Here is an 18,379-nt window from a genome sequence, read left to right on the forward strand (position 1 = left end):
CTCGGATGTTGAATCAATCCCAAGTGATAGAGTGAGCAATTAGAAGAGATCAAAGCAGGGGAAGAGGTTGAAAATTCTGAGATTTTGGAGATCGTAATCAGCGATGTTACGAATTGTTTGTGGAGGAAGGTGTAGAAGAAGAACAACCTTTTCTCCAGAAATTCAGAGAAGAAATTCCACGGCACTTGCGTCACATCATCAAAGCTTATGGTATATCTTTCCTTTGAGTTCTTTAAATTTTATCTCCAGCATTGAAAGTAGTCTTGGATGCGATAGTGCATCGAAAGTACTTTTGGGAATTCAAGGGAGCTAGGAGTTTATAAAAAAAAAAATGGTAGTTAGGAAGCAAATTAAGCTGATATCCACGGTTATGGTTTTCCTACAAGTACCAAAAAATAACAGTTTTGATCCAGATTCTTCAAATCCTTGTGGAGTTCTCTTGTAATTTTGATGCTTATGAATTATCTATATAAAGATTTCTGGATTACTAATGATTATGGTCTGTAAGATCACAAAGTGATTGTGTATTTGGCTGGAACTTATTTCTTTAGCAGAGTTTATTTGGTGCCATGTGAAAGAAGTTGATTAGATGTACAGCAGAAAGTAGTTTTTTGGGATTTTCTGTTTCAAGAAAACTTGAAGGTTGAAGAAGTGAGTGAGTTTCAGATTCTTATGGAGCTTTAGTCACACTGGAAAGAAAAGGCTATAATCAACCAAAGTTCATGGCCACTGGCTCTTGTTTGAAATTTTTTGATTTAATTAATTCCTTTGAATTAAAGCTGGAAAAATTCTAAGGGATTATAGAAGTCTACGTCAAATCGTTAATCTAATCTGGAAAATGGCTTTTGAACATTGTTTGTCTCCTTCAATCTGCACTTTTGCTCTGCCGCTAATGACTCTTCTTAGAACTTGGTTTTGATTGCTTATTCTTAACTTTGCATCATTGTCAGAATTATTTTTGGGAAGATCCTAGAGATTTTTTTTTCAGAGCAAGCTTCTCAGCATAAGATCTCGATGGAGTCATCAACTTTTAGTCTCCTCGTGGAGTTCCTTCTCCAAGGATCTCGAGTTTGTCCCAGTGCGAGTTGATAGATGTTTAGTTTGATATAGTCTTTGTCTTTTTAGTTGTATTTGTATTTCTACTTCTTTTGGTTTTGTTATGCTTTTGTACATTGCTCCTTTGTTTTTGGATTTAGCTTGTTTGGATATGATGAGGGTTCTATGGGGGTGTCAACCTAGTTGAGATGCACAGGTGCACCTCTTGATCCATGGTTACATGCTCATTGTATAATTCTCTTGTACTATGAGCTTTTGTCTCATTATTATTATATTAATAAAGAGGCCGTCTCCTTTAAAAAAAAAGTTATATATATATATATATATGTATATGTAGAAAGGAGTGATCCTCATCCTTGAAAACTTACATCTTGTGAAAAAGGAAGGAGACGTCCCCTTTTTTGGTAGTGGCTCCTCATTTTCTTTTGGTGTCCCTTTTCTTGAAAGAATGGCTTTGGGGCCCTGGTCTTGCCAATGGGTTTTCTTGTAGTTCCTTCTTTTGTTGCCTGCTGAACCTTCTTCTGCTCAATTCCTTCGTCTCTTTCCTCGCTATGGAGTCAAAATTTTGAAGGTTAAATTTTTGTGTGGCAAGTCTTTCACTGAACCCTCTTGCTAGTCCTGCCTAGTTCCTCGACTCTTTCCTTGCTTTGTGGACAATGTTTCAAAGAAGTTGATAGGTCTGTTAACATCGTAGTGTTGCATTCTTGCGAAGGGTGGTCGAGGCTCTTAACTATTCTTTTGGGAGTTGCTTCTATGTTTTTTCAAATTCTGATATTCATCAGCTTGGCTTTGAGGGTGTAATTCTCTAAATGAGGAACCTCTTGCTTCACAATGTGTTTTCTACTACTCATCAGGGCTTGTGTGCTTTTATGGTGGGGCTTTTAATTAGAGTGGAACGATAGAATTTTTAGAAGATTTGAGGAGGTGTAGTCTCTTGTTAGTTCCATGTCATACACTTAGGCTTCAATCTCTAAGAAGGTGAGTTGAATAGTGAGGAGTAAGAAGTTGTGAAGTCTATAGAGTTGTAAACTCTTGGAGTCCATAGTGTAAACTCATAAAGTTTTGGTGGTGGGACCCATAAACTCATCGAGCCGAACAAGGAATGAGGCTCACAACTACTTCCAAACTCCTTGAGCCAAACACACCCTAAGACCTTTTGTTATTATTCCATTGGACTTATTTTACTTGATTGAAGCACCCTTCCGTTTTAGGTTGGCTCTTTTTGTTGCTGATCCCTCTCCGTAAGCTGCTTGTATTGTTGTCTTATTTTGATTTTTCTCAATGAGAGGTCTGATTTCTCATTGAAAGAAAAAACAAAAAAGAAAAAAGAAGGGAGAAAGCAATCTGTTTTAGTCTTCTAGAGTTTCCCTTTCTAAAAAATGTAATATACAGTGATCATATTTGTCTTAGCCTAAGAAGCACAGACACTGACACGTGACATGGATATGACATGACACGATGACACGCCAATTTCTAAAAGAGTAGGACACGACACGTTATTCTTTTTTTTTTTTTTCAAAATAAATATATGTTGTGCACATATTGTGATAACCTTCAAAAACATCAAACTAACAACCATACAATAAAAATAAAAGAAACAATATATATATATATATGAATTAAAAACAAAAGAAAAAAAAGAAATGGGAGCGAAAGGAACAAAAGTTCCCAGCATGGGGTCTTTGTTTAAGAAAGAGGAAGAACTTGAATTTTTTATAAATAAAAATATTACGAAAAGTTTTGAATGGTTTATATAAAATTGAACAATTTTTTAGATATTTTGAAAATAGTACTGCCAGATTTGATGGCATGTAGTCTGAAAAAAGTCGTCTTTTCGTACATCCTTTTCTCTTTTGAGATTTTCTTTACTGTCTTCTTCTTTTCATACTTTCTATCTTTTTCAATTTTTCCTTTATGCTTCTCATTTTTCTTCTCCTCCCAACTCATCTTCTTTTTCACGTTATTCTCTTTTCCCAACTTATTTCTATCTTCTTGTCTACCCTTTCTTCTCAAACAAGACATCTAAGAAGTTGAAGAAGCTATAGAAGAAAAAAAAGATAGATGCTTCAGGTGTGCACCTGGGTTGCCTTGTTAACACCGCAGTTCAAATGATTTTTTTTTAGTAGTTTTTTTCTTCAAACATTTGCAGGTTTTGGTGTCCTTCCTGTGTCTTGCCGTGTTGGGTCATTTTGGAATTAAAGTATTTAATAATTAAATAATGGACACACCAGCTGGCGTGTCGGACACGTGTCAGAGGTGTGTCAGGGCTTGTTGGTGTTGGATACGCTTGGCCATTTTAGGAGTGTTCATGCTTCTTAGGTGTTAGTCACATTATTTAGGTTCTAGCTAAAGAATTCTGTTATTACATATCTTGTTTTGCCTTTCTCTGAGCCTGTGGAATGGATTATGCTTTGGAGCTAACATTTCAAGTATGTTTTATCAGTAGTGATTACTTGACAGTAGCAACAACTCGTCCTGAAACCTTATTTGGTGATGTAGCTATAGCAGTGAATCCTCAGGTAAGCTGGCATTCAACTATTTACAGTTTAACTCGGGTTGGTGATGGTGAATGGATACTTATAACTAGTTCCATCTCTCTGAGTTTTTAAGGACACCATGGATGATGAAATTGATAGCCAAGGTGCACACAAGATGAATTATACTCAAGAAAATAAAAAGAAAAAGGTCTTAGAGAGATATAACTAGTTCTAGCTCTCTAAGTATGCAATGAAAATGATCTAAAGGTCTGAATATTTTTTGTTTGGTGAGTCAATCTACTGATAGGAAACATGGACATATTTGAAGCTTAGCATAGGAGTTAAAAAGAATTGTAGTGTCTTGCTTAAATATTGTGGATATGTCCACCCTCACAGATGTTTCTTGCTAATTAATAAGAAACTGATACTTGATCCTTATAGCGAGGTGACTTTATTTGCAGGATGATCGTTATTCTAAATATGTCGGCATGACGGCAATTGTTCCAATGACATATGGTCGTCATGTCCCTATCATCTCTGACAAGGTAACCATATTCTCAATTACCTTATCTATTTGAGGTAATTATCTTGATTCAACTTGGTAGAGAGGAATATCCCTTCTGTTGCTGCTTCTTGCTGTTGCAAAAGATCTGTCTTTAGAGCTAAGATATTTAATTGTGCCAATGACATATGATGTGACATATGATTGTTACATCACGTCCCTGTCAGCTCTGACAGGATATGGATAACTGCACTCACTTCCTTTTTTTTCTATTTAAGATGACTGTCTTATTCAAATTACAAAAAGAAGTTTAATAAAAATGAGGAATGTCCACAACTGAAACTCTTATGAAGATGACAGGGGCCTTATGGTTGGCAATAAACAATTGAGAGAAATAGCTAGCTAGAGACCATTAAGTAGAGACAATATAAGAGATAATATCCCAGAACTTTGAGACATTTTTCTCAATCTCTTATGATCTTCTTTTCCTTTTAGTCAAAATTTTCAGCATAGGGGATTATTAGCATTAAACCGTAAATTTGTTGTGCCAATAAGATAAGCAAGCCCACACAATAGTTGATGCAGTAAGTTTTTTAGTTAGAAGGAGCATAAGTTGCAATTCCAATTCCATACAAATTGAATAGATCCTCCTGGATGCACAAGGTTATTTTATAAGCATTTTGGGAAGGAGTTGATTGCAAAGGAACTTCAAGTTTTTCTTTTGGCAAAGGAACTTCAACTTGAAGGACACCCAGATGTGCACTGGCTATTTTTTGGCTGGTTTTATGGTGGCAGTTGATGTTTTAGATTATAGCATCAATCTAATATGGACCAACCAAAAATAGGGGTTAATTGAGATCCCAAAGTGCCGAAAGCATCTCTTCCCTTAAAAAATATGGACCAACCATCAAAATATGTGCACCAGACACTCATCTTCAAGGGTGGGGATAATCTGGACTTAATCGATCCCAATCAATCAACCAAGGAATATAATGCCTTTGAAAAAGCAATGGGCCTGCAGCGAGTTTTAGACAGTGTTTGGTTTCATGCAAGGAGTCTTGATTACCAGCATTGGACCGTAAAATCTGATTATGAAAAACTCGTTAATTATGTTCAAGCCAGATCTCAAAAAAGAGCTTAAACTGCATTGAACCATAAAATCTTAGAACCATCGGCCAAAAGAAGACCAACCAAAATTTGAGTGATATTATCCTCAAAAGAGTTGTTGAAAACCCACTGGATCTGGAAATAGGAGAATGAACTCTGCCATATTGGTTGAGAGTTACGAAAATCAATTTTGATTGAACAGATTATCAAAATCTTCAAACATAAGTCTCATTAGTATTTTACTATCTTATTTATGAGAATATCTCATCCTCTTCCATAGTCTTTGTTTTTTCCTGTTGGAATACGAGAATTGTGAATAATGTAATCTTTTCATTAGTAATAAAAGACGTTTGAGCACCTTCAAGTGGTTAGATTTTGAGGTTCTAACTTTCCCTTTTCTGTCTAATCTATGAATTCAAAATCTTTGATTTACCCTACTCATCAACAGTTTCAGTATAGGCTTCCCCAAAAGGTCTTCTTTTATGTCTTTATCATTCTATGATTTCATGTGTAATTGTGTCAGACCTAACATCTAGCTGTCTAATTTTTTGCCATTATTCCAGAATGTTGATAAGGACTTTGGAACTGGTGTGCTAAAGATAAGCCCTGGTCATGATCATAATGACTACCTACTTGCTCGAAAACTCGGTCTCCCTATACTTAATGTGATGAACAAGGATGGAACCCTTAATAAGGTTGCTGGACTTTACTGGTAATTTTTTGGGATGTGTTTAGTAGGATACTTGTAATTTGTTCATAATATAGTATCTGATATAACCTACTGTACCAGTGGTTTAGATCGGTTTGAAGCACGAAAAAAACTGTGGACAGATTTGGAGGAGATGGGCTTAGCTGTAAAAAAGGAAGCCCACACCTTACGGGTTCCAAGATCTCAACGTGGAGGAGAAGTGAGTTGTGATTATTTTTTCTTTAATTACGAGTATACCGTCTATGGCATTATTTTTCCTCATTGTTGTTAGTTTGTCTTTAACTTGCCCCCTTTTCCTGTCAGATAATTGAACCTTTAGTTAGTAAGCAGTGGTTTGTGACCATGGAGCCATTGGCTGAAAAAGCCCTCCGTGCTGTTGAAAAAGGAGAATTGACCATTATCCCTGAGAGATTTGAGAAGGTACTGATAAAAATGGATGCTGGTTAAATATGTGCTCATTTATCAGTTAGAATCTCTTGTAACTGTATGCATGCGATGTTGCTCAATATTGCTGGTACACTGGGAGATGTGCATCGTCTGTGTACTAAATTTCCGTGTCCTAAAAAATACTAAGGAATTTGATTGTCAGTGAACCATACGCTGCTACAAGAATTTCATATGTTATAGGAGCAGAATATGGCCTTAATTTTACAACAAAGGTAGGGCAAAAGGCCTAATAAAGCAATGGGCTAGAATATAAGTTAGCATTTATTTAGGCTGGCTGGAACAGACATATTTCAACACCGTCCACTTTATCCACACTCTTATTGTTGATTACAGATATACAATCACTGGCTGTCAAATATTAAGGACTGGTGTATAAGCAGGCAACTCTGGTGGGGACATCGCATACCAGTTTGGTACATTGTGGGAAAAAATCCAGAAGAAGACTACATAGTTGCTAGGAATGCAGATGAGGCGCTTGAGCAAGCCCAGAAAAAATATGGGAAGGATGTAGAAATATACCAAGATCCAGACGTGCTTGACACCTGGTTCTCAAGGTCAGCTTAGCTATTAATATTATTTATTCGAACCGAATGACAAAAAGTGGTGGCCAATTTATATGGTATTTGTCTCTTAGAATGCATTCATGTGTTTGTTTTCCCATTTATCAGGATCCAGATAGGCCTTGGGAGGCTTAAGCCCTCCTCTTCGCTCACTATATAATATCTATATATATAAAACTGACCGTATATCAAAATTAGTAGTTGCCCAGTGGTAAATTAGTCTTCCATCCCCTCTAGATCCAAGTTCAAGTCTCATTCTTGACATTTTTTTCCAAACTATTTTACTGAATTATAAAGTCCGTCGTCACCAAAATTTCTGCCACTGTTTGTAACCTCAATGATCTGTCATGTTCTAGAATTATATACAACCTGAGTTTCTCTAAATATGTACATGTTTGGCAGTCTCAATAAAAATTGTTGCTAAAGGATCCCAAACATGTATACATGTATAGGTCTGCTTTTTTTTCTTTCTTTAATGTAACTTAGGAGAGAACTTTTCAATAAAAAACCTGTTCCTCAAAAACTATATTTCTTCTTGAACTGGGTTTTACCCCTTCTGTTTTCAGTGCATTATGGCCTTTTAGTACACTTGGATGGCCAGATGAGACAGCAGAAGATTTTAAGCGGTTCTATCCAACAACAATGCTTGAAACTGGGTATAACTATCTCAAAACTATGTATCGTTTCGATTTGATGCTTCTAGTTGTTTATTGATTTTACACGTGTCCTAAATTTTTGTGTTACATAGGTTTTTCAATTAGTTAGAACAATGTCTGGTATGTATATGAGAATCTTCAGGATTCAGAAAGCTCTTGTTGACATAGAAAGCACCTAATATGGAATCAATGAACAATTGGGGAGCTTTCTTATTCCTCTAATTTCTTATTAAGGGGGTGAGCAGGTTACTTATAATGATTCAACTCAACTATTCTAACCTTTACTCATAGTTGCTAAAACATGATAAACTGAATTGTGGATTTTTTTTAAACCAGAAACAACTTCCCATTGATAGATACAATGAAAAGGAATAAATGTTCAAGAGATACGAGCTCTTAAAAGAAGTGTAGGAAAGAAATTAAAATAAGAATAAATGTTCAAGAGTTATGGACTCTTACAAAAAGTGCAGAAAGAAAAAAACAATTAAAATAAGAACTTAGAGATACTTACAATCTGAGCAGAGATGAAGCTAGAGAATCATAAATCTTTTAAAGAACAATGGATTTTTCTAGTATGATTGCCGTTTTTGAACCAATTTTTTTTGTAAGTATGCAAATCAAGATAATGAATCTAGTAAAATTGTTGAAGATAACAGAACTGGGATCTCACGAGTTAGATCAAGAATATGAAGATGATGAAAGCTCTGTAAACTGCTCTTGAGAAATAATAGTAACTGGGATCCCACCAGTTAGATCCAGAATATCAAAATAATAGAAGCTTTGTACGTAACTTTTTTGAGATATACAATGAAATAGAAACTTAAAAATAAAATTCAAGCATATAATGTAATCATGTAATGAAAATAAAGCAAACGTTGACTGTGTTTTTTTTCTTCAAAAGGAGATGACCTCTCTATTAATAAATAATAATGAGACAAAAGCTCATAGTACAAGAGAATTATACAATGAGCATGTAACCATGGATCAGGAGGTGCACCTGAACATCTCAACTAGGTTGACACCCACATAGCACACTCATCATATCTAAACAAGCTAAGAACCAAAAGAAAGGAGTAATGTCCAAAGGAAAAACAAAACCAAAAGAAATACAAATAAAAAGACTAAATCAGACTAAACATCCATCTAAAGAAAATGCGACCGAACATGCTTAAAACTCGCACCGAGACAAACTCGAGATCCTTGGAGAAGAAACACCACGAGAAAGCTAAAATTCGATGACTCCATCGAGATCTTATGCTGAGAAGCTTGCTCTGAATAAATCTCTAGAATTTTCTCAAACTCAATTCTAACAACAAACATCGACGGCATTGACTGCACATTGATGCCCTCATCATCACTAGTCCCAACTACTTCTTGGTAATAAGCTCTTTCAAAGCACTTTCCAAGTACCCTCAAAATGTTACTTTCATAGTTGGGAGGTCTTTCATAACCCATTTTGGTAGTGTCGTGAAGACTTTTTTTATCATGCATCTTTCTTTCTGGAAGGATGAATCTTAATTTTGCAACTTACCGAACTTCTTGTTTTTCTTAAAAAAAAAGAATAAAAATCATTTTCAATTATTTTAATCTTTGAACTATATGGAAAACCTCAACTTACTATGGACTGGGAGGGAGGCCATTCCACCATAAGAGGTACTCCAAGATGACCTTTTTCAATACGCCATTTTCTATCATTTGGTCCATATAAGACATCTCTTTTTGAGGAAGCAATTCTATTGTCTTCTTGCCAACAACAAAAACACTTTTTGCTAAATCGGAAGGCATTTATCTTTCCCCATTGACTGAAGCTCTAATTCTGGACTCTAGCTTTAGATGACCCTTATGATGGCTGTCTCCTTCTTCCAGTTTTATATTCCAGTTTTTTCTATCTGTTTGTACTGTTCTCAGGTTATTTTGGGTTGCAGTGGCTATGTGTAAGCCGGATTGATCATATGTTTGCTTTGTTTGTATAGCTGTGTATAGCCTTTTGATCTTTAATTACTTAGGTTGGTCTTCTTTTGTTTGGATACGATGAGGATGTTATGGAGGTGTCTACCTAGTTGAGATGACTGGTGCACCTGCTGATCCTTCTTGTTCTATTGTCATAGTGTTTGCTCGTTGTATAACTCTCTTGTACTATGAGCTATTGCTCCTATTTTTATTAATGCATGAACTTGTCTCCTTTTACAAAAAAACTACAAAAACTCTTTTCCAACCATGCAAAACAAGATTCCCTTTTTTGTATAAGTTTCTATTTTTCTATAAATGCAAGAAATTTGGAACTATGCTTTCTAGAGATAGAGTGGCTAGGTACTCTTCTGAAAAGAAAAAGGAACTTGAAAGCACATGTTCCCTTATCTTTTGTTTGGAGATAATCTCTCTTTTCTTTTATTTCTCTTTCTCTCTCCCTAACTCAAAGGTTTTGGAAGCTGACTACTATCTTATTGAACAGGCATGATATACTATTCTTTTGGGTGGCAAGAATGGTCATGATGGGAATTGAATTTACTGGCACTGTTCCATTTTCATATATTTATCTCCATGGACTCATTCGGGACTCTCAGGTGTGAGACTATGTTAATATTTCTAGAACGTGTGCATTAAGTTTTTATTATTGTTATTTATTTGGCAAACCAAAAAGGCATCAATTATGTAAACTAAGAAAATAAGAATGGCGTAAACCAGCATATATCCATGGATTGGGAGTTGTAATTGCAAAAGGGTATCAATTTCTTCATCTTCTGAAGCATTTTCTTTAAGGAAAAAAGAAAAAAAAAAGAACTTTTCCTTATCTTTTCTGATTATATACAACAACAGACCGGCTCTACTTCAATAGTGATCCTGAAATATTAAATTTTTTTAATCTTCCATACATAGACACATGCATGTGTAATATATGTTTTTTTTATAAGAAACAAATTTCATTGATGTGTAATATATATTTCAAAGATGAGGAGGAAAATATAAATTTTATCATGTTTTCTATGAGAAACATAGGGTGATGTAGTAAGATTAGGGTAAATTAGGGTATCTTGGTGAAATCCTTAATTTATTAGGATTAGGATTAGTTTTCATCCTTAATTTATTAGGATTAGGATTAGTTTTCATGATTGAGTAGAATTAGGATTACTTTCCTTGGTTTACTAGGATTAGTATTAGTTTGCTTTTCTATTAAAAATGGATTACTTGTCTTCTTGTATTCACAACTTTTAATCGATAATAAAGACTTTTATTTGGTTCTTTTATTCACAACTTTTAATCGATAAGAAAAATGGAGTACTTTTTATCTCTTAGGCTACGTCAATTTGGTATCAGAGCACTTGTCTGAACCAACGTTGACTGCTGCCAATGGAAGACTAGGAAACTCTTGGCGATACCGATCGCAAGAGGGAGCTTTGGGAGTTGTGCTCGTTGTTGAACAATCCATATCTGTATAGGGAAACCTTTTAAATTCTAGAAAAGAAAGAAGATATTGATCTTTTTTTCAAAATTTTGCAAGCATGGAATATTATTGTTCAAGGAAAATGTCGAAAAAAAACTATAACAATTGGTATATGCAAGAAAGTCAAATTTACTCCCATAAGCAATGCTGGAACTTAAGTGATTTAGAAGAAGAATTTCAACATAATAATCTCACCCTTGCTTGATTTTCTCAAGAACCTATCATTATCCACATTGGAAATTTAATTATAGTAATTCTAGCGATTTTGATGAAGATTCTAATCCAATTTGGAACGGAATAAAAAGGCTATGTTATCAACAAAGAGTCCGACGATCCAATCAAACCGGTTTCTTAATCTTAACGTGAGAATTGGGAGTTAGATAATTCAAAAAATGATTTAGAACACCCATCAATCATCCCAACACTAATACAGAGGTCAAAACATTTTCAAGAAAACAGAAATATTCAAATAAGAATATCTATCGGGAAAACTTACGGAAGGGAATGAATGAAATTTGGGGTCTTTTAGGAAAATTCAAGAAAGGAAGAATCATAGTTTTCAAGATTTTTCAAGAAACCTTTTAGAACTACATTTGGTTGCTCAAGAAAATCAAGAACTCAACCAAGATTGTAAAATTAAGCAAGCAACACACAAGACGGAAAACTCAAATACAACATGGAACCTAGAAGAAAACCTTTTGAGCGAAGAAGGGAAAATGAACAGAGTAGAAGAAAATAAAAAATCATTCCAAGATGAGTCGAATAAGGAAGGTAAAAGAAAGAAGAAGGAGCTTGCATTGGAAGAAGAAAAACGATGGAATTGACACGGAGGTTGCTCAATTCGAACCAGTTGATGAGGAAAAATTAATTGATGACATCAACGACAAAGGTGTTGAAGAAGATGAAGCCACTGCAGAGAATGCGTTCATTTGGTTAGAACAATTAACTCAGGTACACAACCAACCACAACTACCTCCATGCAAAAGAGTAGAGCAGAAAGTAACATTGGTCTCCAAGAAAGACAATCAGGGACTCAACAACACAATGGTATGCAGGAAATGTCCAAGATTTACCAAGAACGACTCTAGAACAACCAAGATTAAGGTTATATCAAATGAAATATTGGCAGGATATGGATTCTTCGGAGACGTTTCTATTCGAATGATTTACTTTTTTACTTTTACCTACATTTTTGTTTTAAAATCGAGGAAGAATTCTTTTTCTTTTGGAGGGATAGAATGATGTAGTAGGCTTAGGGTAAATTAGGATATCTTGGTCAAATCCTTAATTTATTAGGATTAGGATTAGCATTCATGATTGATTTGAATTAGGACTACTATCCTTGGTTTATTGGGATTAGGATTTGTTTGTTTTTCAATTATAATTATACAACTTTTAATTGATAATGAAGACTTTGATTAGATAATTTGAAACAGACAATAGAGCTTTTTGAATGGTGTTCTAGTTAAAAAGTGAATTGGGATAAGTCGCCCTTGTGTGGGGTAAATGCGGATGAGAATGAGTTGCTGTCCACAGCGGCCATTGAAGGTGTAATGCAGAACATCTCCCCATAATTTACCTTGGCTTACCATTGGGAGGGTATCCCAAACAAATTTCTTTTTGGCAACCGATGATAGATAGAATCCATGCAACATTTAGATAAATGGAAAAGATTTAACTTTTCGAGAGGAGGAAGAGCCAACCTATGTAAATCTGTCCTTTCCAACCTCCCCACTTCACTTTTTACATGTCTACTTTTCTAATGCCAGAAGGAGTCACCAAAATTGGAAAGAATTTTAAGGAATTTCTTTTGGGAGGGTCATAAGGGCAGTAAAATAAATCACCTTGTTAGATGAGAATTGGTCAACAGATCATTGATGGATCGTGATTTCAGCTTGGGAGGCTTCAAATCTAAAAGCTTGGCTCTTTTAGCTAAATGGGGTTGGAGATACATTGAAGAAGTAGTATTCATGGCAAAGACTCATTTCATGGAAGAGCCACTCTTTGTGGTGCAAAGTGGCAGGGAGTATTCATGGCAAAGACTCATTTGATTGGCACATCCTGTGAAAAGAACGCAATTTTTTTTTTAATAAGAGACATTTCACTGATAGAATGAAATAGAGGGCATAGCCCAAAACACTCAAAGGTGATTACAGGAAAGAACGCCAATGAGTGACAAGATAAGAAAGACTGAAAAACTTAAAAGGTTAGTATTTCTAGAACTTGGTTGAAAATAGAAGCTCTGGCCACTTTTAGAATGGGAATGGAAGAAGGATGGGCTAGATCCTTGGGAGAGTGAGACCCCTTTTAAATTGATCTTTCCACGACTGTTTAGAATTGCCTTACTTCCCAATGGTTCGGTTGCTGACCATTGGGACTTTTCGTTGGCATCTTGGTCAATTATTTTCTGCTGTTTGCTAAAGGATGAAGAGAAGTGCTCAATAACCTTGTATTCACGAACAACAAACATTCAGAAGCAACATAAATTGCCAAATAGCTGTTTTTCTCCTTCCATTTGCCCGTTGTGTCTACAGAATGAAGATTCTCAACTCTTATTCTTCCTTTGTAAATATTGAGTCAAATGTTGGGAAAAACTGTTCAAAATGTTTAATCTGTCTTGGGCTTTTGGAGCAGTTTTTCGAGAAAATGTGATGCATTTCCTAAGAGGTTTCAGTTTAACAAATAAGTTATTTTACTTTGGGCAAATGTGGTGAAAGCTATATCGGCAGAAATTTGGTTTGAAAGGAATCAAAGAGTGTTCCATGATAAATCCCTTCGTTGGATGGATCACTTTGAAGTCGCTCACAGAAATGCCCCCTCGTGGTGTACTCTTTCAAAATTTTTCTGCAGCTACAACATCCAAGATCTTAACTTAAATTGGAGTGCATTTATTTTTCCAGCTTGATTTTGGATCTTTTGTTTTTAATATACTGTTTGTTTTCTCCCTTTGTTTTTTCTTGGGTATTTTTCCCTTGTATTAGACTCTTACTGCCATTTTAACTGATCTCAACTGCTCATGTAAAATGAAGCCGGCCCAACCATAGAAGTTTGATCTATTAACTGTTTCAACAATAATCTGATTACATTCAACGGATAGCAACCAGCTGTTACAAAACCGAAAAGGAGAGGGGATAGGGGAGAAAATTTCAAGCTGGTCATTAGGAGTAAAATCAACTTTGCTGGGGGAGTCTTGTTGAGAAGATGCCTTTGCAATGGAGGTGGAGGAATTAGAAATATTGAGACACTTTGAAGGAGAATTACCATTTACTGACCTGTTGAAACGTTCAGGGACCTGAATTTTACCATTGCAAAGGCATGGTAATTCTCTTTGAGTGATATAGATTTTTACCCAAGCAATTCGGATGACAACTCAGCAAACTTATTTCGAAAAAAAATTACAAAACGATTCAGAACATGCTTCTTCACTTTCTGTTAGTGCAGGGGGCATTTTCTCTTCAGAACTCGGTATTTCCAACCGTTTCAAGAGTCTATATAATGCTCCACTGGAGGGTTCTTTGACTACCGGAGAAATGAAATTCCTTGGATGGGGAAGGGATTCTGTTACTTCCTCAATTTCGTCATAATACCAAAAGCCACTGGGTATATGAGTGTTAGAATTTGCGGGGCCTACCGAACAAGTGTTATCTTTTAAAGGGGCCGTGGATACATTAATTTGGAGAGAATCTGAATGGAGAGGGCTAAGTGAGCTTTTCTTTTTGAAAGCATTAAATGGCCAGCTGCCTATCATTTCTCTCTTTGAGGGCTGCTTTTCTCTCTCTACCATAGAAGTGTTTTTGTCTTCTAAACACGTGAAAAAGCCAGCTGTATTCTTTTCTGAATTTAACCACCAGAAAAGGGACTTTTCCGGCAAAGCAGGACAAACTTCTTGACCCTCCATCTTCCTAAGTGCCTCGAAGGGGTTCCTTGAGATGGATGGAGCATTCTGATGGAGGAAAATCTAGTTTTCTTGGAGGCTCTCTCCTTGGAGCTCTTCATCAATGATCACTGAATTTAGTCTACATAAATCAATAGGATTGGGAAAATCACTATGAAGTAAGTCTTGTTGAACAATTTCAGGAACTTTTAAAAGTTCAAAATCTCCAAAATTAAGAAAGAAATTTCCTCGGGTCTCACTTTTAAATTCTATAGTTTCTGGTAATAATCCACATAGATTTTTCCGGACTTTAGTTCTTGCTTCAGAACACTTGATCGAGTTAAGTGTTTCTAAGGCTATACTTTCCAATCCTTCAAAATAGGCCCCAACTGCTTCAAAAATATTTCTTCTCTATAAGTGGAAGGTTTTGTAATTGACAACCATCCTCCGGAGCCTTCAATGAGAGTTGGTCTGCTGTGTTTGGCTTCGTTCCATTTTTCAAATAGCAGATGAAATTTTCCATAATTGAACCATTTACCCTGTGCATAAATCATATCTTCAATCTTTCCTTGGGTAACCTTAATGATGACTTTATCTGCAAATAAAGGATTAATACTGAGTTTGGCTTGGAAGAGGTCTTCTAGATATAACACAATGTCCTTCCAATCATAAAAAATGAATAGTCTGTTGTGAACCCATAGGTTATTGAAATCTTTCTATAAAATATCATATTTTTGCACCTAAAAATTTTCCTCTGGCAACTTCACGTTGTGATTTTTCTTAAAAGAGTGGATTGAATTTTTGGGGTTAGAGCCCATGCTCTGTTTTCCTGGAATGAGAACAGAGTGCATTTTTCTTTCGAAACTTCACTTTGTTTGCTTAACTTGAACCCAACTTTGAGAGATGAGAGGCCTGCAGCTTCGAAGGGCCAGACTCAGATTGGAGTAATGCCAAGAGGTGTAGTTGTGAGTCATCAAAAAGGACCTGATCATATTATGGAAGGATACCCAACCTTGCCATGTAATTCCCAAGTAGATGTGGATGAAGGATTTAATTCCAGAGGTATTTCGAGGAACACACCTCAGGAACCATCGAGAAGGCGTTCGAAATTTGGAGTCTTGTTATTCCGGTTTTGTCATTCCCAAATTTTGTTGAAATTCTTCCAGTCAAGTTCTTTGTTTAGATCCCCAAGTGAATCAATAAACCATTCTAATTGGGTCATGGATACACCGATGATTTTTTTGAAAGTCTACATCTTCAATATTGAACCTCCCCTTTTCGAACCAAATGCAGTAGAAAGAATCAACAATTTTGCAACTTTTAACTTCCATTTTCGAGAAAAAAAAAAAACTGGGACTCCTTGGTGACGGCGCTGTCGAAGGTGAGGGAAGAAGTCGTGGCTGCTTAGAGAGTTAGAAGATGACATGACCAGAGAAGCCGTGCTGGAGTGAAGGGAGGAGAGGGTGGGTGGGAGGAGAGAGGAGAGAGAGGGGAGAGAGGAGAGAGAAGAGAGAGAACTTACCTTTTTTTTCTTGGTGTACAATGTCTGATTGGATGGTCATGCCCTTTGTTGTACTCTTGCTTTCATCATTTGATTTTCATCAACGATTGATTGTGTTCTTGTTTCATATATCAAGACAAGTACTAGTTCATTGCGTTATAATATTTTCATTTTTCAGGGACGGAAAATGTCTAAAACACTGGGGAATGTGATAGATCCACTTGATACAATTAAAGAATTTGGCACTGATGCTTTACGATTCACACTTGCTTTAGGAACTGCTGGTCAGGTTTGTCATTTTTTACAAAATTGTCAGAATTTTATAACAGCAGTTGAATTTTAACAGTTAGAAGCTTGATCTAGCTATTTGTTTACGTCCTTTCTTCCAGGACCTTAATCTATCCACTGAGAGGTTGACTTCCAATAAGGCATTCACTAATAAATTGTGGAATGCTGGAAAGTTCATATTGCAGAATTTACCGACACAGAATGATTCGCAATCTTGGGATTCCATACTGAGTTTTGAGGTTTCTCTCCTCTTGACATTTATGCTAATGTCTAGCTATGTAATTCACGATAGTGAAATACGTTTCTTTCATTCCTATGTTTCATAAGGTGATTTATTGTAGAAAATAGAAATGCATTATTGTTCAAACTAAATTCATGGATAGGACTAGGATGATACTGGACTAAGAAAATTAATTCAAATGCTGGACATCCATTATTTATCACTTTTCTTAGGTTTTTTTTTTTTCTCTCTTTTTTTTAAGGAGACAGCCTCTCTATTGATATTAAGAAACTCAAAGAATACTAAGAGTACAAAAATAGAGGCCTATGGATTAGGGGACCTTTTCTTAGCTGTTAAGATGGCTAGAACTACACAGGCATATACAATTTTGAGCTAATTCTTTATCAAAAAGTTGCGGAACCTAATCATATAAAATTTTATACTCTGAATGGTGGCAATTTATGGTTAGGTAAGGTTGATGCAAGAAGGATACAATTGGTATGTTGAATAGCATAATAGAGGTAATGGATTAGGTAGCTCTCTATGGTAAAGTTCTTTACAATATTTCAGCAACCTTAGTCAATCTTTTTCCAACACATCCTCTTGCTATCTCAGTTTTTCAACTGATCTTTCTTAAGTTTTAACGATTAAAGCCACCTAGTTTCAATTATGATATGACTGACCTCACTAGGCAGTAGGATAAAACCAAGTTAGGAACTTACTTGGTGGTATAGTGTTACCTCTTTCCTATTGGCTGGAGGGATAACTACTTTGTTACCCTGCTAGTCAAACTCTTGCATCCTATGTTGACTTCTATGGGTAGTGTCACATCAACTGCTAAGGTCTTCCTAGAAGGATATAGAAAATGTCCATATCAAGATTGTTATTATCAATAACCTTGCCAAGTATCTGCTTACACTACACCCCAACCTTTAAACAATGGTGCAATGTTTTTTGTTATTAACTTCTATTCCCTTTTATCCAACCCATTTTTTTTAAAATCAAAACATTTCATTGATAGAATCGAATAAAGACATATCCCAAAACCAATAAACAACAAGATAAGAAAGACTTACAAGCTCAAAAGGGTGTTTATATTTGCACCAGTACAAAGCAGTAGAAATAACCACATCCATAAAAAGCTCAAAACTGGAGCAAGTGTCCCGAAAGAGGCGCTTATTGCACTCCCCCCAAAAAGTCCAAATCTCGAGTGATGGCCAGCCATAAAGTTTTCTTGCATCCAAGGCGACCAACCAACAAAGTAGACAGGCCAACAAACATATTATGAGAGACAACTATTCACTAGCCAAAAGCTTGTAGGATATAATGCCAAAAACGGGCCACATAAGTGCAATGAAGAAACAGGTGAGCAGCATATTCCGATAGAGAATGGCACATATGACACCAAGAGGGTGAGAGGGCCATGTAGGGCATACGACATTGATGGCGATCGGCAGTATTAATAGCACTAATAGCACTAAGGTTGAGTTCCCACAAGAAAAGTTTAATTTTCTTTAGGAATCTATCCAACCAAATAGCA

At 35.8% G+C, this 18,379-nt stretch overlaps 1 protein-coding gene across 6 annotated transcripts in view; it reads left to right on the forward strand.

Annotated features, from left to right (window-relative positions):
• The window catches only part of LOC103496791 (valine--tRNA ligase, chloroplastic/mitochondrial 2), a 55,568-nt gene that overhangs the window by 17,077 nt on the left and 20,112 nt on the right, over positions 1-18,379 (forward strand). For 4 of the 6 annotated variants that reach the window (XM_008458790.3, XM_008458785.3, XM_008458784.3 and 1 more), the window contains 10 exons: positions 3,500-3,575; positions 3,995-4,078; positions 5,706-5,854; positions 5,933-6,050; positions 6,155-6,271; positions 6,632-6,852; positions 7,425-7,514; positions 9,967-10,078; positions 16,510-16,620; positions 16,721-16,858. In XM_008458790.3, coding sequence (XP_008457012.1) covers positions 3,500-3,575; positions 3,995-4,078; positions 5,706-5,854; positions 5,933-6,050; positions 6,155-6,271; positions 6,632-6,852; positions 7,425-7,514; positions 9,967-10,078; positions 16,510-16,620; positions 16,721-16,858 — 1,216 coding nt within the window. The remainder of the gene's footprint in view (positions 1-3,499; positions 3,576-3,994; positions 4,079-5,705; positions 5,855-5,932; positions 6,051-6,154; positions 6,272-6,631; positions 6,853-7,424; positions 7,515-9,966; positions 10,079-16,509; positions 16,621-16,720; positions 16,859-18,379) is intronic. The other 2 variants (XM_051085539.1, XM_008458786.3) reach the window with 2 other exon arrangements.

The sequence above is a fragment of the Cucumis melo genome, chromosome 6 (genome assembly GCF_025177605.1).
Source record: "Cucumis melo cultivar AY chromosome 6, USDA_Cmelo_AY_1.0, whole genome shotgun sequence".
Lineage (NCBI taxonomy): Eukaryota > Viridiplantae > Streptophyta > Magnoliopsida > Cucurbitales > Cucurbitaceae > Cucumis > Cucumis melo.